The 20,628-nt window shown below is 46.4% G+C and overlaps 6 protein-coding genes across 6 annotated transcripts; 4 read left to right on the top strand and 2 right to left on the bottom strand.

The window, feature by feature from the left end:
• Positions 1–5,329: 5,329 nt before the first annotated feature.
• Positions 5,330–5,899, top strand: K441DRAFT_208691 (uncharacterized protein). Its single transcript, XM_067640528.1, has one exon. The coding sequence runs from the start codon at positions 5,458–5,460 to the stop codon at positions 5,776–5,778; it is 321 nt and encodes a 106-aa protein (XP_067500991.1). The 5' UTR covers positions 5,330–5,457; the 3' UTR covers positions 5,779–5,899.
• Positions 5,843–7,699, top strand: K441DRAFT_574939 (glycoside hydrolase family 47 protein; the record flags this gene model as incomplete). Its single annotated transcript, XM_067644130.1, has 2 exons — positions 5,843–7,519; positions 7,580–7,699. 2 exons carry the CDS (start codon positions 5,843–5,845, stop codon positions 7,697–7,699), a joined length of 1,797 nt encoding a protein of 598 aa, XP_067500990.1.
• A 1,535-nt stretch (positions 7,700–9,234) lies between these two features.
• On the bottom strand, positions 9,235–10,043 carry K441DRAFT_729322 (uncharacterized protein; the record flags this gene model as incomplete). The annotated part of the gene is made up of 3 exons (XM_067654192.1): positions 9,235–9,480; positions 9,671–9,887; positions 9,950–10,043. The coding sequence occupies 3 exons, from the start codon at positions 10,041–10,043 to the stop codon at positions 9,291–9,293; spliced, it is 501 nt and encodes a 166-aa protein (XP_067500989.1). The 3' UTR covers positions 9,235–9,290.
• A 2,224-nt stretch (positions 10,044–12,267) lies between these two features.
• Positions 12,268–13,683, top strand: K441DRAFT_679682 (ammonium transporter; the record flags this gene model as incomplete). The annotated part of the gene is made up of 1 exon (XM_067651294.1): positions 12,268–13,683. One exon carries the CDS (start codon positions 12,268–12,270, stop codon positions 13,681–13,683), a length of 1,416 nt encoding a protein of 471 aa, XP_067500988.1.
• A 951-nt stretch (positions 13,684–14,634) lies between these two features.
• Positions 14,635–15,363, bottom strand: K441DRAFT_208695 (uncharacterized protein). The gene has a single exon (XM_067640529.1). It carries the CDS (start codon positions 15,203–15,205, stop codon positions 14,789–14,791), a length of 417 nt encoding a protein of 138 aa, XP_067500987.1. The 5' UTR covers positions 15,206–15,363; the 3' UTR covers positions 14,635–14,788.
• A 1,185-nt stretch (positions 15,364–16,548) lies between these two features.
• K441DRAFT_698503 (uncharacterized protein) lies at positions 16,549–18,083 on the top strand. The gene is made up of 2 exons (XM_067653070.1): positions 16,549–16,994; positions 17,085–18,083. Exons 1-2 carry the CDS (start codon positions 16,847–16,849, stop codon positions 17,894–17,896), a joined length of 960 nt encoding a protein of 319 aa, XP_067500986.1. The 5' UTR covers positions 16,549–16,846; the 3' UTR covers positions 17,897–18,083.
• Positions 18,084–20,628: the final 2,545 nt, after the last annotated feature.

The raw sequence follows: 20,628 nt of genomic DNA, 5'->3' as shown, positions 1-20,628 counted from the left end.
CACTTCTATTACTAGTTTTCCGCAAGTCTAAGGTAGCACAGTATCGCTGGGATCCATTCCATATGAGCGCATATGGCACCCCTGCACGAGACTGTCTCTTCTGTTTAAAAACCTAGCTGCTCTATGGTTAACTGTGTATTTAACCACTAATTAGTGTTGGTTATATAGGGTGACTCACTAATAACGACTACTTGAGTAGGTTACAGTGATGTTGGTTAATAAAGCTTTTTGATTGGAATGAGGAAGGGCGAGGAGCTTAAGGCTCCTCGCCACGCTAGTGCCGCGGCGACACGTGACGACCGCTTGCCTTATTCCCGACATATACCGATACTTATTATTCTATTAAGTAAATAGGGCAGGTCCGTTATACCTATCTACTGTAATTAGTAGTAACTAAGGCTAATCCTTTTTAATATCCGCGTGTCCCTTCTATATAACATCTTTAACTATACTAGTAGTACCATTTACTAAGCCTAGTTCAATCCAGATATTATATATTAGCATTACTTTCACGCTAATATATAGGGCTAGATTCTCTATAGTATCGCACTAATTAGGAGTAACTTTCCGCGTACCTATACTAGTATTAACTAACTTAATAGCTATTACTGGCTATAAAAGGTTGCGAAGCTAAGTAGTATTATACTTACCTATAGCAGCGCGTATACTATATAGCTGAATTATATTATTAAAGCCCGCAACCTTATTAGTGAATAAGCCCTGCTTATACCTAGTTAAAAGAAGCTTCTAGGTCAATTTATTTATAGAATTACTACGTAGCTCTATAAGGGCGGTCCTAAATACAGAGCTCTTAGCGTTATTACTACCCTACCGCATAACTTAATCTAGGACAGCTGTTTGGTTAATTGCCTTATAGGCTTCCTTTCTATAGCTAGCGAGCTCTAACGGCCTAGTAGGTAGATTGCTGTATAAGGCCGCCTAACCTATAGGGGGAAGCTAATGGAAATCGCCTACTAGTAAGATGTTTAAGCCTCTAAAGTAGTTGTCATTACGCGTAGGGTAGATTTAATGAAGGTGGCGATTAATCTAGGCTAGATATACTTACCCGATTATAGATTTCTCGTTAAAGATAAGATAGTAAATATTCTTAAAAGCTTATTATAGAGGTATAAGACTAGCAGTAGGCAATTTCTTAAAGGGGCGATTTACTGGCAACCTTAATAGTTCGTACGTAGTTCTACCGTTAATATTAAAGGCAGCTACTCTAGTAGGGGCGGCTTAAACTAATGGCGACGGCTTGCTATTAGATATAGCTATATTATAAAGCGTAGTAAATAGAATAGTAATAAGATGTAACTTACCGGTTCCCGCCTCTCTATTAATATTAATCCGTAGTAGGGGGGGGCTAAGGCCTAATTAGATCTGCTTGTAGTGATTAACTATAATATTATAAATATAACGCTAACCTAATTATAAGGAGGACGGAGTTGCTATTTGGGATAGACGGCTCTACGGTAGAGGCTATAGCCGTGCTTCCTGCTAATAAGTCCTCTTATTAAGCTGCGGGTACGTACCCCGATGCGTACTCTAGTTATAGTTATAATTAAGCTCCCTATTACTAAGCCTGTTAGAATCCTTAATTTTAACTCTATTAGTATTTTAAATGCGGGTATATAGGGCCTTAAAGGACTAGTATAGCTCTAAGTTGTCTGCAAAATCGCCCTTAAACTCATTAATATTATTAGTAGTTTTGTAACCTTCCTCTAGTTTCTAATTATAGAAGTAGTTAGGCAGATGCTAATAAGAGTTAACGTAAGCCTAATAGGAAGCTATATAATTAGGAGCCCTAAATCTATTAGTATAAGTAGCTACTTCCTTATACTCCCTCTACGGGTAATAAAGAATAAGCTTTACGCGATAGAACTTAGGATACTACAGATAGAAACGATCGCCGTTATATTATAGAAAGTATAATATAACTTAAGGCCTTACTCTTAGCCGACGCTTATAAGTAGAGTAATTAAAATAGAGTAGAAAATTGAGGAAAGTAACATCCTCTACCCTATCTGGGCGGCGCTTATACTTCTTATAGTTAGATAGTCCACACCCTCTTAGTTACCCATTATTAAGCTTATACGTAGCGCTTTAATTATCCTCCTAGTAGTAGTTTAAAGTTACTATATTCCTAGAGCCTTTATAAAGGGGAATATTAAGAAGTAAATAGTATACCTCCTGCGCTAACTAATCGCGTTTAGTAATAAGCTTATTTATAAACCTAGCCACGACCGAACTAAAGGCATAAAGGCTATTAGCATACGGCTATACTGATTAGAGTAACTCCTAGTAGGAAGTCGATTTCTTCTCTTTCTTACTATAATACTTGCCTATATAGTTAACTATTACTAATATACTTATAGCGGGTGACGTATTAATATTCGCCATCTACGCTAATATTATAGCTGCATTATAACTATTAAGAAGCTTATTATTACGTTATAGATAGAACGTCTAGTAATATAGATTTTAATCCTTTAATACAGCGGCCTTATTACGGAAAGAGCGTAGAAAATAAAAGCGGTACTCCTTTACTCTAGTGGAGCCTTTCTTTAATTATAAGCAGTAAAATTCGGTGCAATTATGGTGCTGTTAAAATCGATTAAGGTAGGTAGTAAGAAGCTTACTAGTATTAAGCTGTTCTTTATAGCTAAGAGTAGAAGGATATTAAAGATCGGGAGGCCTAGATTAATTAGGATTGATTACGGATATAAAAGTAGCCTAGTACTTAGCAAAAGCCGCCCTTAATTTAATAGCTAACGGATCTAGCCTTAGGGCTGTTAAACTCTATAAGAAGCTATATATATAGCCGCTACCTTATACTTACCACTTATATTAGGACTAAAAGTTAGTGCTATTAAATAGGCCTATAAGCATGTGCTTCCTAAACAGATTAAAGCGGCGATATAGCTAGTAAGCAATAATATGCGGATTATCGTTAAGATTCTAAAAAACAATCCGGTAGCGCTAAGCCTTATTAGTAGCCTTATATTTGTTAAATAGAGGTATATAAGAGTGTAGATTATGCTAATATAGATTAGTAGCGCTAAGTTTAAAGAATAGAGACCCGCTTTTAATATTCTTAGTATAAGCTGTAAGCTTATTCCTCTTCTACCTCTAGTAAGGTCTAGTGCCCTTAAGGTTCCATATATGCCGTACAATCTTATTTAGCAACTAGCTACCCCTATTGCTATTTATAATATTACTAAACTTATCTAAAGATAGACTATTTTTATTTAATTAGCTGTAGAGGAAGCGGGTGGCGTTAAGGGCTTGCTCTTTTATAATTTAATTAAATATATAGTAGTAAAATAAGGGGTAGCGGCCAAACTGACCGTCCTAATACTTAAGCATATGCTTAGTGTACGTAGCCAGGGTAACTGTACGGCTTTATGGTATATTAAAATCGGCTTTACTATAAGGAAACAGAGTAAAAAAGGCGCTGCGTATAATAAAACTAGCTAATCGCTTAGAGAGAGGTGTCTATCGTATAGTAGGAACCTTTAGGCCCGCTTGTAAGTCTTATTAGTATTAAACCTCGCGACCTAAAAGCTCTAATTTACTAAGGTTAGGCACTAGATTAGAAACCAAAGTATCTAGTATATTATTATTAAATTCGCCGTTTAGTATATTACTGCTAAGTTTGGTAGGTAGAGGATTAATAGTAAAAGGACGTTATATAGGAGTAGTAGGGTAAGCCGTCGGGCTACTAGAATTAGACTCTAACTTATTAATATAAGGTAGCTAATCTAATATAGAGCTATTTTTGGGTAAGCTAGTAAGCTAAGTGCTATATATTTTAACATCGCGATAATTAGGATAATTAACCTTTAGAAAGTAAAGCCACTATACTATAGTAGAGCGCCTTATAGTATACCGCTTGGTAAACCGCTAACTTAGGTATTTGCCACCCTCTACTACCGTAGGCCTTACGACCAGTATATTAAGTTTAGTAGGTAGCCATAGTAGCTGCCTCTAAGTCTTTGGTGTATTCTAGCCAAAGCAGCAGACGTGGCTAGTATAGCGATATTGCTAGCCGCGTATACGTACGACTTGCAGATAAATATATACGCGCGTAATTAGAAGCTCCTCTACCGCGGTAAGTATAGGTAGGAAGCTAGAAATAGGCCCCGGATTGAGCCCGTTGCTTTTACCAAATAGGGGAGAAAGGGTTAGATCTTTAAGGCTATTGGCGTCCTTAATATAGGCTTTATATATACCTATATTATTACCCTTTATAGCTAGGCCCATTTAGAACCACCGCTCCTTATAATAACTACACGTCTCTATATATTTAGCCTATAATATACTCCTAAACTTCTTAATTTACTCCTAATTAACAGCCGAAACGGGTAGTAGTGTGGCCGTAGCCGGAGTAGGTATTGGCAGTAGAGTAGGCATAGGAGCTAGCCCCGGCAAGGACGTATTTGGGTTATCTAAAGTGCCTCTTTTACTGTATGGAGCTTCGTCTATAGTATATAGCGGAGGAGTAGGCAAGTAAGCCTTACCCCGCTGATTAAGAATGCAGTACTCCCTTTATATTGCCCTAATTATCTTCCGCCGTTAAGCTATTTTAGGGGTATCTTGGCTATTCTAGCCGCAAGGCAAGAAGGCGTTCTTGGTATCATTTTTAGGTAAAGTAATTTACTAGCGCCTTATAGGACAACTCTTAGTAGCAGAACCTGGCTCTATAAGAGCTCTCCGCTTATTTAAAACATATTTAAAGGCCTAGAAAAGTAAGTAGAGGTAGAAGTAGTATATAGGGAAGACGCGCCTTTAACCGACATAACTGGCATAGCTTTAAAAGCTTCTTTAAAGGGCCGTCTTTAACAAAGTTAAGGCGGGGCTTATGGATATAGCACTTGCTGCACTCAATTACAGTAGGATCTGCCATATTTATAATATATATAGTGGTATTAATAGAGGTATTAACAAAAAGGAAGGCGCAATACTAGGATATTTTGATGTTTATAATATTTTAATGTTCGTCACGTGGATTCTGCCATAACTTACCGCGCGCAACATTTTTTGAACCAATCAAAAGCTGGCTTGGCAAAGTTTGAAATCTGGGACCCGAAAATATAGACCACTCGTACCTCGGGTCAATAAATAGTGCTACAAAATTATGCTTGAGGAAATACGACGCAGCCTCTGTGGTTGATACTTGTTTCTTGAACGGGTGGTGAGATGCTTAGTCTGACGGTCTGGTCGGAACCTGCTCGCTACGTTTGATTGGCTGTTTTGTAAGTTGAAGTCACCTTTGGGGATCCTCGGCCATAGCTTAGCCTTGATCGAATGATGCAGACTTATTTAGCCGCCAGAGTACTTTAAGAGCTGCAACCATATCCTAATATCCGAACTTCTGCTGGTCGTAACGGGCATGTCTTCATATCTTGAATAGTCTCTGGTTGTTGCGATGGTGGCGAGGCAGCTGAGGCTCATATGAAGACGGCACAGCTGAAGAGCCGCCCGGCTTCCTTCTCAAGCGCTTGGCGGGGTCTTACGTTTTCTTGGCATAACAAGATCCAACGCCTAAACTGTGTCACGCCCTGGTTACAGTTGGTTGCTGACAAAACATACAAAGATGTATTGCCTTGGTGCGCTCTATACCTACATACCTCTTCACTGATATCCATTTATTTATCCGGTGGCCTGCTTCGGAAGCATTGGGCTGCAGTCTTGAGCAAGCGTGGGGTAGAGAAGCCTCTTGGCACCGATATTGATTCCCTTTTCCCTTGGAGCAACTCATTCTTCTTTGCGTAGGACCTCTTGTTTGTCGCTCATTAATTTAGGTCTCGTTTCTTCTCGGATATCCCTTCAACGCGACATGTTCTCCAACTACCGCAACAAGCGGACAAGACTCTATGCAATTACCGTCATAACTCTCCTGTCGATCCTTTACCTGTTCAACCAGCGCGCTGATCCTTTATCGTTCGACAGTGGCAGGCTTGAAGAGTACATGAATAATGGCAAACATAGAAAATACACAGATATAAGCAGTTTCGACTGGAGAGGCGCGCCTGTCCAAAATACCCCGCAATCATTCGCAACTATACCTACGGGAAAACCCCTAGCTCTTCCTCGCATCCAATACGATTTTGTGGCCGAAAAAAAGCCTGAACGTGTAAAACGGGATAAGAGACAACTGGCTGTGAGACATGCCTTTCAAAGGGCCTGGAATAGCTATAAGAAGTCGGCGTGGATGCGGGATGAGCTGAAGCCAATTTCCAACGAGGGGAAAGACACATTTGGCGGCTGGGCAGCGACACTAGTCGATGCGCTGGACACTCTGTGGATAATGGGCCTGAAAGAAGAGTTTAACGAAGCAGTGGCAGCCGTAGCTACAATTGACTTCGGAAAGACCAGCTCGACCACAATCAGCGTTTTCGAGACCACGATTCGCTATCTTGGAGGCCTTATTAGCGCCTATGACCTTAGTCATGAAAAGGTACTTCTGGAGAAAGCTGTACAGGTTGGCGAGATGCTCTACAGGGCTTTCGACACTCCAAACAGAATGCCTATTGACCGTCTAGACGTCGAGAAAGCTAAGCTTGGGGAAGGTTTTACAGCCGACTCCCATATTTCAATAGCAGGTATCGGGTCGTTAACTATGGAGTTTGTGAGGCTCGCGCAACTTACTGGAGATGCCAAATACTACGACGCTGTTGCAAGAGTCACAGATTTGTTGGATCGCGCTCAGAACACCACGAAACTTCCTGGGATGTTTCCGATTTGGATGAATGCGTATGATCAGGATCTTAGCTATGACTCGTCTTTTACTCTCGGAGCTATGGCTGATTCAGTTTTCGAGTATTTCCCTAAGACATTTGCACTCCTGGGAGGCTTGGAGCCCGTGTATAAGAAACTGTATGAAAATTCGATGGATATGGTCGACAAACATATGCTCTTCCGCCCCATGGTGCCCGGTAGAGAGGACATCTTGATATCTGGCAATGTCAGGGCTGAGTCTGCAAACAATACAGAACTGGATCCAGAGGGTCAACATTTGACATGCTTTGTGGGTGGCATGTTTGCACTTGGAGGCCGACTTTTCGAGAACAAGCACCATGTTGATATCGGCGCCAAGCTGGCCAAGGGCTGCATTTATACATACAAAGCACTTCCCACAGGAATAATGCCTGAGATCTTCCTTATGCTCCCTTGCGCATCGCGCGAAGCTTGCCCATGGGAGCAAAAGAAGTGGGAGGCTGAAGTCATCAAGCGAACACATCCAGTATATCTTGACGATGTGAATAGGGCAGTGAAGACCGAAAGACTGCCGGTAGGGTTTACCGCTATCAGAGACAGAAAGTACATCTTGCGGCCAGAAGCGATCGAGAGCGTCTTCGTGCTGTATCGCACCACCGGCCAGAAGGAGTACCAGGAAGCGGCATGGGACATGTTCACAGCCGTAATGAATGCGACATCAACGGCCTTTGCAAATGCAGCAATATTGGATGTGTCAGTAATAGATGAATATCCTATGCAGGATGATTCGATGGAGGTATGATCATAAATTCGCCTTCCCTATGAATTCCTGGGCGTTAGTGTTAATGTTAGACAGAGTTTCTGGCTGGCGGAAACGCTAAAATACTTCTACCTGGTTTTCTCTCCGCCCGACCTCATCAGCTTAGACGAGTTCGTGCTGAACACCGAGGCGCATCCGTTTAGAAGGCCGAAGTGAAAGACTTCATCTAGCTTGATCTTTGTACAACAACACGAATGTAGACATGGCACCGGAGCGAAGAATTGCCTAGCATGACATAAATAGATGAGCTAAGGAGTCCTCGAGGACCTTTGAGGAGGTTCGTCACAGCTAAAGCATTAGAAAGATGAGGGATTTTTGCGAATGAGCGAATCCCTCAAACACTCATAGACGTGAGGGGGTTAGCAAAATCTTGCAATGGTCTAACGAGCCTCAAGAGCACCTATGTACACACTAGCATTCATAGGCAGTCTCAGCTCAATGAATGCATTCACTTCATAACACGAGAGGGCCGCTGAATCTACCCTACGTTGCTGATGCCCACCCAATCTCCTATTTCATCAAAAGCTGAACAGTCTCGTTTTTTAGGTGAATCAACGTCACGGACTGCAGCGCTGAAGTTGGCAGCTGAGTAAACCGCGCTAATCACCCAAGCTATTAGGACCATGCCACCTTATCTGACTCCCCTGCCGCCGCTCCACATTCTGCGATCTAGTACCTGCATAGTCCTGATAAGCCCTGCTACAGATTAACCCAGGTAGCTGCATGGCCTGCAAGACATCGTAATCCACTACTGCAAGTCATCGCGCTACTAACACCCGGGAAAAAGCATCAACGGTTCAGCCATCTGGAGCCAGCTCCTAACACAGATGGTAAACAGGACTAACGATAGAGGAACCTAATATACTAGGGTTTCGGCATTGGCCACTGGGAGAACTCATTAGCAACTTAGCCGGCTGCCACGCCCATCGGGTGTAGCAATATCAGCGAATTAGCTTTCCGGCCATTCTATCCTAGCATCACGTCCAGTCAAGTCCACGTAAGGCCTGAAACAGTCAATTCTGATCCGCCTATGCTAATGATTTATAAATTAGATCTCTTAGGACGCTTCATCACGGTGCGCGTACCACGATCCTTCGTTATAGCCACACTGGCGGTGGTCATAGCCGCTCTCATAATTGCACTATCAAGACTATCGATCCTTTTTCAGTATTTCGACGCAAGTGGAACTCGCGCTGGTATGCCGCTCGTCCACAAAATGTTCAAGAATTTAGCCAATACATAGGAGTAGCTTGTGGCGAGCATCCCGCACTCGAATGTCCCCAGAGCATGCCCTGCAGGTCTCTCATCTCTCCCGGAGTGTATATATGCGCGAGTGGCAAATACAAGGGATGCAAGTGTCAGGATACCTGTCCAACACCCCACTCCCGTGCTCAGACAAAGCGTGCCGACGTTGCTGGCGACTTAGAAATAGGTACAGAAAAGAAGTCATAAATGTCGATTGCAATAAAATGGTAGCCGGCAATAGTAATAACGGGGATTCCGCTGTACCAGGAATTCCAACCATCTCTGCCCCGGCAAGCTCAGGGAGTAGGAGGACGCTTTGCAGTTTATGGGAAATGGATATGAATAATTAGTATCAAGTTGTAGACATTCACGCACTGATGACAGACAGTTGTAGTGGCATATTATGTGTGTATTTCTAAGCTCTAGTAATGTCTGATTGGTGTAATCGTCAGAACGGAAGTAGCTGGAGGAGGGCTCAAGATTGATTCTACGCTTGTCGCACTCAAGACTCACCATACACTGTAGTTGGATCAAAATCAGGATGCTGCCTGAACAGATTCACAATGGGCAGAAACAGATATTCTCCACTCCATTTGCCTTTCCCTGCCTCTGCCTCTGTCTGCCCCTTAACCCATTTCCGCACGTCTTGCCAAGGCATCCACTCCCATTTAGAGCACTTGTTGGGCTCCATGCTTGTCAACAAATTCACTCCCATTTAGAGCACTTGTTGGGCTCCATGCTTGTCAACAAATTCACTCCCATTTAGAGCACTTGTTGGGCTCCATGGCCTGCCGGGCCAGTATAACATGTTAGCCCCTTATAGCCCATGATATACCATGTTTATGTCATCAAATTCACCAAAAATCGGCACCTAAGAAATACAAACTACTCACGACAGGCTCTTTATTCTGGCCTTCAATCATGCAGCCCACGAAAACCGTGACATAATGCTTTCCCTCAGACGGCATAAAGTCGTTTGTCGCAGCCAGGAACTGGATTCCAACGACAGGTAGACCCGTCTCCTCGAGAACCTCACGCTTGGCACATACATCGAACGTCTCGCCATACTCGAGGTGGCCGCCAGGAAAGGCCCATGTGCCTAAATGTGGACATGGTTTGCTTTCGTTTACACAAAGTCGGCGGGGCATGGTAGCTGCTTACCTGCTCCATGGCTGCCTTGGCGTTGGCCCATGATGACTTTGCCATTGCCGTCAAGGACGAGGACAGCGACGCCGACTTGTGGGCGGGGATCCATGTTGGGGGTGTGAGTGGGATGAAGAACATACCTCAAAATACCAAGGTCGTGCTTCTGACTCATTGCTTAGAGGAAGGCTTTGTGAGTGTGATCACGTGAATACTCAACCCTCAGAGGACTTTTGGGAATGCTTTTCGCATACAGGCTCTTTAAGTCTTGTAAGCAGTTGAATATTCTTGTGTAGGACTCGACAATCTCCCTTTGCTGACGATAGTAACCGGCAATGGACGGAACGTTTTCGAGACGGCTGGTGTCTGAAGACGTGGTCCAAACGCCAAAGCAAACCTGCTGCACAATCCCACGATGGGGTTGATAGTGGTAATACCGATATATCCTGAGCATTTTCTGTGGTCTTGAAACCCCAATATTCCGCTCAGATCAGTCTCGCATATCGAAAAGTGGACCTCCGGAACCCGTCTGCACGTGCACTTCAGCCAGCCTTGCCAAGAATCCAAGTGGAGGCCAAGACAGTCCGCTGTTGCTTGAATATCTGGGGATAAAACACCTTAACTTGACCCTGATGATACTCCACTCAATTTCATTTATATATTCATTTCCACCCATTCAAAATGCACCACGAATCTGCACTGCGCTACCTTCTTTCAGTGTTTCTGACGCATGCAGTTCAGCCAGGTGTCGGCGGCTTGACAAATTAATATTTGTTGGCCCAGCTGCTCGCCGGATAACTAGACGCAGGCACCCTCTAGTTACCGTGCCATAACACATGCCTTGAAAACGCCCTGGCTTCGGGAACTCTCGCCAAAACCCTCGATCGGAGCCCGAGACCCGCGTCGAGAGCGTTTGACCATGTTACCGTGTCACACCCCGAAGGCTCAGCGCACGAAGGGCAGTAGCTCTCCGTACATTATCATATGCCGACTCGCAGTCGTCCAGGATGATTTGAGTATTCAATGCAGGATCAGCTCGATGCCCTCAAGCCTCAACATGCTTGATCGAACTAGGTTTAAGATAACACCATTGAAACTAAGTCTAGATGGTACAATTATCTTTACTAACACTACTGATCACAACCGTTCTCCGCCTATCTCTTGGTGACACACTATCATCACGCCGGCGCAAGATATGGTCCTAGTTCTTGGGAAATTTAAACATTTGGACCTCGGCTAAACCGGTTGCCTGCAGGGGACCTCCACGCCCGTAGTGTTGTCCAAATGGCTTGTGGGCTAACAAACAGCCTTTTGCTTGGTGGCAGAGTGGACCCTGAGTCATGAACACAACCTGAGAATATGGTAGCACACATGTCTCATGAGGTAGGAGTATACAGTCGTGGGAAGCCTAATTTGCGGGAATAAAGTCACTTCGAAAAACTGGGGCTTTATCGTTTAGTAGGAGGAGAAAGCGACACGACGCTTGTAGCAAGCTCCAATAATACTGCAAAGATAGGGTATCACTCTTTTGACTGCTCTGGGAGGTGACGGAGTTCTTTGTCTGAACGTACCAAACAGCGATGTATGCAGGACGGCCGTTGGGCCTTTACCAGCTTTCATGGCTATCACCTCCCTACCATTTATCCGTCGAGCATGTTAATCTGGGGATCGGGCCCAACACGCGGTATCGGGCGCTAACCCACAAGGGACTTTGGAAGTGCGCGTTTCAGTCAAGCCGAGATAGAAACAAACGCAAGGACCATTATTCCTCCGCATCTCGACGCACTACCCGATAAAGGGCTTTTCAATCCAAATTGTCAATAGAGCTCAAAGAACAATACGAGAAGCTCCAGCTATCACTACTTATCCCCACACCACCACGCTCGTCATCCGCATCTTCCTCAAATCGTTTGTTCTCGGGTCGTCGCCATCGGCGGGATGAATGGCCCTAGAGCGCACTGCCGCAGGACGTGCAGATAAGCCTCAGCCACAGATAACGGACTGCACGTTTATAGGTTTGGCGTTCCTAGGGGCTTGTCAGGCCAACAACCACCAAGGTTACCTCGTATGCTTTCAACTCTTCATACACTCCGCTCGAACCACTGCTGAGGAACCGATCAACAACCGAGCACCCACCCCGAGCCGCCTTGAGCACTCGTTTAGGGGTTTCCAGGCGAAAACATGGGGGTCATCACAAAATTACCTATCCGAAAGGACAAGGAACCTCGATAATATTTAAGCAGGTCCTCCAAGAATAAGGGTGAGCTTTGAAATTACCGCCGTCATTCCTTCTTCTCGATTGCTCCTCCGTCAGAGCTTCGAGATATCCTTTCATCATGGCAACTCCTAACCCAACGAATCCGGACTGGCTGAATAAAGGCGACAATGCCTGGCAGCTCACGGCCGCCAGCTTGGTCGCGCTGCAAAGCGTGCCAGGTTTGATGGTGCTCTACGCCGGTATTATGCAGACGAAATGGGCCGTCAATTCTGCCTTCATGGCATTGTATGCTTTCGCCGCCGTTCTGATATGCTGGGTCATTTATGCCTACAAAGCCGCTTTTGGAGAGTATATGCTTCCATTCGTTGGTCGGCCAGGTCCTGTCCTAGTTATGGATATGGAGCTCCGCCAAGCTGTCATTCCCGCAGCCAATATCACCGCAAACTTTCCACTGTCGACAATGGTGTACTTCCAATTTGTCTTTGCCGCAATTACTCTCGTTATCACGGCTGGCGCTTTCTTGGGCCGAATGAACTTCACTGCCTGGATGGTCTTTGTGCCTCTCTGGCTAACGCTTTCATATACCGTTGGCGCATTCAGCCTTTGGGGTGGCGGTTTCCTCTTCCAGCGGGGTGTTATTGACTACTCTGGCGGGTACGTCATCCATCTTTCTTCTGGAACGGCTGGATTTGTCGGCGCATATTGGATAGGGCCTCGCCTGAGGTCAGATCGCGAGAACTCCGTCCCTCACAGCACCACCCTATGCCTTGTTGGTGCGGGTATTCTTTGGATTGGCTGGAACGGCTTCAACGGAGGTGATCCATATGCTGCCAGCCCTGACGCTGGCGCAGCCGTTATCAACACCAACATTGCGACTGCTATGAGTCTTCTCGTCTGGACTGTCATGGACATCATCTTCTTCAAGAAGCCCTCTGTCATTGGCGCAGTCCAAGGTATGATTACAGGTCTGGTCGCCATTACACCGGCAGCTGGTGTGGTAGCAGGATGGGGTGCAATTATCATTGGCGCTTGCTCAGGCAGTATTCCATGGATCTCGATGAATATTGCAGGGAAGAAATTCAAGATTTTCGAAATCGTAGACGACACACTTGGCGTTGTTCACACTCACATGGTTGCCGGTGCGCTCGGTGGCTTCCTAGTCGGTCTGTTCGCAACAGCTGAGGGCTGCGCTGCATTTGCCATCAGCTCGCCTGGCGGTGCCATTGAGGGCAACGGCAAACAGGTCTGGCTGCAGATTGTCGGCGCGCTCTTTATCATCGGCTGGAACATCTTCTGGACGTCAGCAATCATGCTCTTCATCAAATACGTCCTACGTATCCCGCTCCGCATGAGTGAAGAAAACCTTGTCATCGGCGACGACGCGATCCACGGCGAATCCGCATACACATTCGGCGAGGGGTTCGGCCTCGCCAGCAGCAACACAACCACACTACACGGACACGACCCAGTACGCAGGACAACAGACATAGAAGCGACTGGGGACGGTTCATCGAAGGCGGATAAGCAGTCTTAGGACGGATAATGATGCCGTGGTCTCTCGTTGGGTTTTTGCATGATCGGGGCAGATAACGGGATACCGCGCCTGGAAGGTCTTTATTAGATATATTTCCACCAAATTGTAGAGAATAGTAATCACCCTCTTAATACCTGCAACATCTTTGCACTCGACGACCCTCCTCGCACTCGTGAAAATGACGCCCGAACAACTAACCCACGACCGGAGCCACGGCCAGGCAATTCCCCGCACTTCCCTTGGCAAAAATGTCACTCCACCATCCGCATTCGAAACAGCCACAGAAATAGAATAGGTTAGGTAGCGCGATGCTTTAACGGGGAACGCTACAGGACGGGCCCCTAAGAAGGTCGGCGTCCCGGTCCCAGGACTATTTTAGCCTCAGAATTAGAGTGTCAGGACGCGAGAAGGGTCAATTGTAAAGAGAGTGCATATTGGCTTGAGTAGCTAGACTTCTACGAAAGTGAGGCCTAGAGTCGATCACTAAGAACTACTGACTAAACTATGGCAGCTTCCTCGACACTGCATGGCTGCTAGCTCTGCACTAAAGGCTTGTGCCATCGTGTCCGTCTTCTTTGTTAGGCTGTTAGAGTGTGTTGTGAGATCCTGTGTCAACTTATTCTCTATGTTCGGGATAACAGTCACCATCACGCCGTTTGCGCCATTTACCCTCGTGCTAAAAGTAGGTTCCTTCAGCGTGAGTTTGTCACGAGCGGCGACAGGGGCGGCGCAATCCTAGGTATACAGTTCTCGTGGGGACGACGAGGTAGTTTACGTTCGAGTAATCAGTTGAGAGCGACAGGTGCAGGCTTGATAGAGGTAGAGTCAGCGAAGGTCGGAAGATACCTGACATTTAATCCAACATACCTGATCTGATCGTTGATGTCATCCTCGAACCTTTTGACATCCTATCCTACCGCCTGCCATTGAGCTTGCCAGTTATTTCGAAAGGATTCCAGGCTGCTCCCTCACCCATCATTCGTGTTGTTGTCTCACTGTGTAGAAACTGCTGTGCTTCCAGGGATCGCTTGTTCAGCCTTTTGCAGGTTCGATCAAAGCGTAATCCATAACTCTTCCTTCAGCTTAAGCGCCTTAAAGCTTCGCTTCAGAGGGCCTCGAAGAAACCGCTGTATGGCCGCAGTAACGCGTTGATCACATTCGGCGCTATGATCGGTGGGTATTGTCTCAATTGCACTCGTGGAACAGCTGTTCTCGTTCGGAGGAGGCCTAGCAACTTGACATCGCGGTGAGCTTTCTGGGATTGGAATCGGAATCGGAATGTGGCTCGCAGTCCTAAGAAGTGACCTCGGAGAGATGGAATTCCTGTGTTGTCCACTTGAATTGCTGGAGCCTTGGATGCAATGAATCCTTTCAGGTAGGCCTGGTAGTTGATATTACTGGTCGAGAATGCTGGTAGGTTGTTTAGACATAACGAATTACATTTCTGCGGGCTAGTGTAGGCATTTTGGCTTGAGTCAAACATGTACGAATGTGCGTAGTACTGCAACTTGTAATTTTGCATTTTGTGACATGATTTCTGACTTGAATCTTGTTAAAGACACTGGGCTCAGGGCGATTAATCGATAAGATAGGTAAGGGTACAGATATAGTTAGGAATGAACTGCTAGCATTCGCAGATATAGAGGCAGATTTAGGCTCACCGCCTTGTAGATCCGTGCGATCCTACTGGTGGCAAAAAACTCGGCTTGTGCAACCAAGTTGATTCGTAACAAGCGACGCCTTGTATGTTGGAGTTCGCGCTCCGGGTTAAGAGATCTTGTGGTTCTCCGGAAGACTTAACCGGGCGGTGGCGTGGTTCATGTGTCTTCTGCTGTGTCAATGAGATGTCACATACCGATGAGCGGTAAGCGTACTTCACCCGCCTTCTACTGGTTCCATGAGAGGCCAAGGCAACAAGTGTTGCTCGAGAATGCCCCTTCTACTGGGTTGGTGAAAGGTCACGTATCAGAGGGCGGCGAGCGTTGCTTAAGAATGCCCGTCGGTGCCATCAGAGACAAAGATGAGGGCGAGATTGATTTTAGAGGGCAAAATGACGGGGAAATGAAATGCATTGACATCATCGTATAACAAGCAGTAGAGTAAGAATTGAAATGGCCTATTTGGGGATATCATGGACATTTGTGGTTATAGTGACTACGTTATCGATAAGACTTCAACCAATGAGGAGCCCTAGATTGAACGAACTTTTGGTGTTGCATGCACGGACCACAGTCTTATCGATAAGGTAAGACGCCAGCGGGTTAGGATAAAAGGGGTGCTGTCTTTACAACGAACCTCTATACTACGATTGTAGAAATGTGATCGCAGAAAAATTATATGAATGCGCCTTATGCCCACACATTCATTAAACATAGGCTGCGAGCCTTATCAAGACCAATCGCTGCTAGGTGTATGAGCCTCTGTGAATGCCTGCCGTGTAAAAGAAATGCAAGTATAAACGGTACGAACAAGTGAAAGTAAGAAATTGTTGATTCTCTGAGGGATGTTTAGACCGAGCGACAGCGACAATGATGGCGACGTCGAAGAGTATGCTAACGAAGGACCTTAACCGCCGGCCGACAAAATAGCTCTCTCTTGTTCATTGTACTTAATAGAGCCTCTGTTTACTTTAAGAATGTATCATCATCTCGTATAAACTTTGCGCCACGGCCTGAAGGCCTCATGATTGGAAAGGGTAGGAAATTAGTCCGTATGCAGCAGCCACTGGGCGAAGCAGGGCCAGTCGTCGGGAGGCCAGTGGTGTGATTTGGCGACTCAGCCACTCCACCAGTTCGCGAGCGTCGCACAAGCCACTCATAGCTTTCCCATAGGGCTGCCTCGCTCTACACCATCCTAGAAAGGCGGCGTTTCAGCCGCTTCACGTAATACCATGCTTTCAGCTAGGCATTCGGCGAGACGAGCCGCAGGCATTTTGGACCCAGGAACAAGGGCCACGGATGACGAATTCTCTTCGTGCACAGCCCGGCACATGCGATTGCTTCGAGACAGGCGCATAGGGGGATGAGGAATTAAAAAGATGGTGGGGTAGCTGGTATATAGAGCCGGTGCTGCCTGGCTGACGGGTGCTGCACGACATCGATCTCAAATTATTGTCTTTGATATAGTACCTTGATACCAGGAGAACAGCATACGTAGCGTGCCGATGCCTACGTTCGCCCAGCCCTACCCTGCAGAGCCTCAGACGCAGCCTCGCGCGCCTCCACCACCCAAGAAGCCTGCGAAGCGGTCCACGAACGAGTACCCGGTCCCTCAGCCTGTCTCCATCCTCTTCGTCGACAAGGGCAACCAGAGTGCGCCGCCTTCTCCTTTCCCCCTCCCCTTCCCTCTTCATTCCCTCCCCGCATCTCTCCCCCCTCCTCTCCCCTACTAACACCCCCCAGATCGCTCAATTATCGCCCATGCCGCCGCTGAGCTCCTCCGCCTCCAAACCCTCAACTCGGGCACCAAAAACCCCTTCACACGCCTCGACTCCGCCGGCCTCTACGTCTCCAGTACCCTTATAACCCGCCCCTTCCTCGTCCACGCCGGCGCCGTCCACCTCCCCCGCTCCGTGCCCGTCACCGCCTCCGCCCTACCCGAGCCCCTAGCCCTGCGCGCGCTCTTCCACGCCGGCCGCACCAGTCTCGAGGAGCGCGACGTGCGGAACCGGCTGCAGCGGCACGAGGCCCGCGGGCTCGAGGCCGAGGATTTCAGCCGCTACGACTTCATCATTGCGTTCGATGCCGAGGATGTGGCCGTACTAGCGCGGCTGAGCGAACAGGTTGGCGGGGCGGGCCAGCGCGCGCGGATCGTGCTGCTGGGGCGGGAGGCGCCGGTCGCGAGTCCGCGGAACGTGATACGGGATGCGAGAAACGCGGGGCAGGACGTTAACGACGCCACCGTGTATGGCGAGACGGTTGCGCGAGTTTGGGCGGCGCTGGAGCGGTTTCTGCAGGCCGAGTGTGGGTGGCGGAGGCCTGAGCGACCGATTGATGGGGCTAGGATGCCGTTGAGGAGTCGGCAGTTTATGGGGTCGCAGGTTCGGGCAAGTGGGATTTGGCTGAAGCATTTGAGGGAGGCGGGAGAGTGGCTGATTGCGGTTGATGAACCAGCAACAGAGGGTGCGGAGAGGGTTGTTACGGTTACGGCGGCTAGGGAGCTGTTGAAGGAGGCGTTTGATTTGGCGTTTGGGGCGTTGAGGCCGGTTTTTTAGGTTGGTTTTGCGGTTCCGGTGTACTATTAGGGTCGGTTGGTGTTGGGGAGCGACGAAAGTCCTGGTGGAATATCCCTTAATTTTTGTGTATTATAGTTTCCTTTCCACTACTATCTCGAACTCTCATTAGCGTTAAAATAGAATGGGTCCTACCCTGGGTGGAATTAAATCTCTCTAATAATCCGACTGAATTGAAAGTGGTTTAAAAATGTTAGTTACCCTTCCAACAAAGTGCAATAGGTAAATGCGTATATTAGGAAGAAGCTGTTTTACATTAATGCATGTGCTAATTGTATAAAAGGCTTTTAGTATAAAATTAAAATGCAACATCCTAAATAAGATAGAATTAAAATTCTATGCCGTTATGTCATGCAACTTGTAAATATAATCCAGTGCTGGTTATCGAATCTTCGTGGGCGACTTCAGGCTCTGATCAGAACAGCGATTTTAGTTGTTTGCGTGGTACAGAGAGGTGCTGAACATTTGGTCTTTTCTCCTGGAGCTAGTTAAAGCTATTTAGGCTTCAAAACTACTTACGCAAGAAATAGTACTCCCGGGGGTCATCTTAGTCTTGCCCATATCAAAACTGTATTCGGGTAAGCCTGCTGAACGTCTTTAGGGTAGTGCAAATGCGTCCTTGAATACCATAGTTCTGGTTCTGGAGCAGGAGTTATGAAACACCCTCTTTGATGATCTATTTCCAATGCCTATGATTGCGGCTCTTTGGGTCCTAGGTTTGAAATGTTCCAGTACTACCTTGCTCAAATTGGCTATATGTTGCAATGGACGTTCGTGCTCAGAGGGAATCGTACTTCGAATCATTGCACCCGTTGAGTGGCTCCACTTCTGAAACATAGTTATCAATATCTAACTCTGTCCATTAAATGATCTTAGTCTTAGAACTCAGTCATGTTCCCTCGTGCTCCTGGCTTCTAAAGTCAATTAGATGCGCAGACGCTGCTCAAAGGAGTTTCGCTGGGCTAGTGAAATTGAAACAGCCTCTATCATGCGGAAAAACAATAAATACCAATACCGCATAATGACTTGAGTATTAATAATAAATTCAATTTACCGTCCGACCTGGTCCCCCTAATGGGTCCACACAGACTAATTCCTATGGGAAAAAACCTCCTTATCTAAGAAAAACCCCATTTTTTAGGTGTACAAAAAACCTCTAGGGGAAACGTGAGAGGTAATACTTCCAGATAGCATCCGTACTACATCAACAAGAGGAAAAACACCGTCAGGTTACTGCTCTGAGACTCCGTAGGAGTGTCCAAAATGCCTGTCTTGCCCCATCTGCCACTTAAACCATTTTTGCCACGTCTATATATTGCCTGTATAAAGTCGTGTGCCTGTCCCTAGCTCCTTTTCCAAGTCTCCTATAAATATCTCCTGATAATAACGCTTGCGCTCCGCCCTGGCCTGCATGCTAAGGTCTCTTATCTATTCCTTCATCAAAAGGTTTCTACAACAGGGTGTATATAACTTAGTATCGCTTTTGCCCTAGGGCCCAAACCTAGGCCCTTATACCTATTCGTGAGGTATAAGAGGACGCTCTAGATAGGGGGGACCAGTCCCTATAACTAGATACCCAGGTTACCAGGTAATGTTAAAATAGGGGGCCTCTGCTACGCTCAGGGCGCGGATTGTTTGCGTATGTGTATGGTTGCTGTGCGGTATATATAGTATTCGTAGAAGGGAGGGGGTACGCCGGAGGGATGATTGCTTGTCAATTCGAATAACCGAACGTGTACGATAGACGTGGTAGCTGTGTTCAAACTTTTTGCTGGGGCTCACCCCCCAGTGAAAAATTTTCACACCACCACCACCACGTCGCTGCGCAGGCGCTGCGCAGCCGTACACACGTCTCTGCGTTTGCTCTGGTANTCTATTGACACGATCCAANNGGNACATCAATAGTAGCTGCCAGGTTCCCGGGCTCCACCGCGTGGAGGTGCAGAGGCCGATTTCATCGAGCCCATGACTTGAGTATTAAGTGTGTACTATACATGTTAGTCTCTCTGGCCATAGAAGAGGAGAAGAAAACCGCACGCAAGAAAAGGAGAAAATTAGAGGTCGAAAGGTTTTGCTGACTAAACAAATCACGTGTATGAATCTCTAGTACCTTTTTTTTTCCTCCACTAGCTTTGAAGAGGCGTCCACTATGAGTTTTATCTTCTCGATCCATCTTCTCGTGAAGTTGGGGCGCTTGCTCTTATAATTGGCCAAACCAGCAATCTCTTACCTCAGCAAACTTAGATGAAACGAAGTTTAGCGGAAAGGGGTAAGTGCCGATCGGAAAATTAATAGAGGCAAGCGCCGATTTGTATGAATCCACATGTAAAGACAAGCGTCATATAAATACAATTACCCGCCAACTAACTATCAACCAACGTCTATATGAACTAACGGCCAACGTGACGTTATAGAACTAGACAAGGCGAATCAAATGCAGCAAAATCTAATTTGACCTGGTAGTTTTACGACGTACCCAACGACGCACGCAGCGACGCGACAAGCTCAAATTTAGGAGATCTGAAGACGCGGTCTTGCTAACCGCAGCTGATTTAGTAATTCTAGCTATCACGAATAACTTCAAGTGTTGTGGTGATTAATAGATTTGGGAGCAGAAAGGTATATTTTGGCCCAATCACCTCATGTCTCTCTACCCAAAATCTAATGCCCATACCAGACCTTCTAACGAAGGTAAAGCCCAAAACGGTTTAGTG

This window comes from Cenococcum geophilum (assembly GCF_001692895.1).
Source record: "Cenococcum geophilum 1.58 unplaced genomic scaffold K441scaffold_39, whole genome shotgun sequence".
NCBI classification, from domain to species: domain Eukaryota; kingdom Fungi; phylum Ascomycota; class Dothideomycetes; order Gloniales; family Gloniaceae; genus Cenococcum; species Cenococcum geophilum.
Note: the sequence above shows the minus strand (reverse complement) of the source record. Positions and strands in the feature narration are given on the sequence as shown.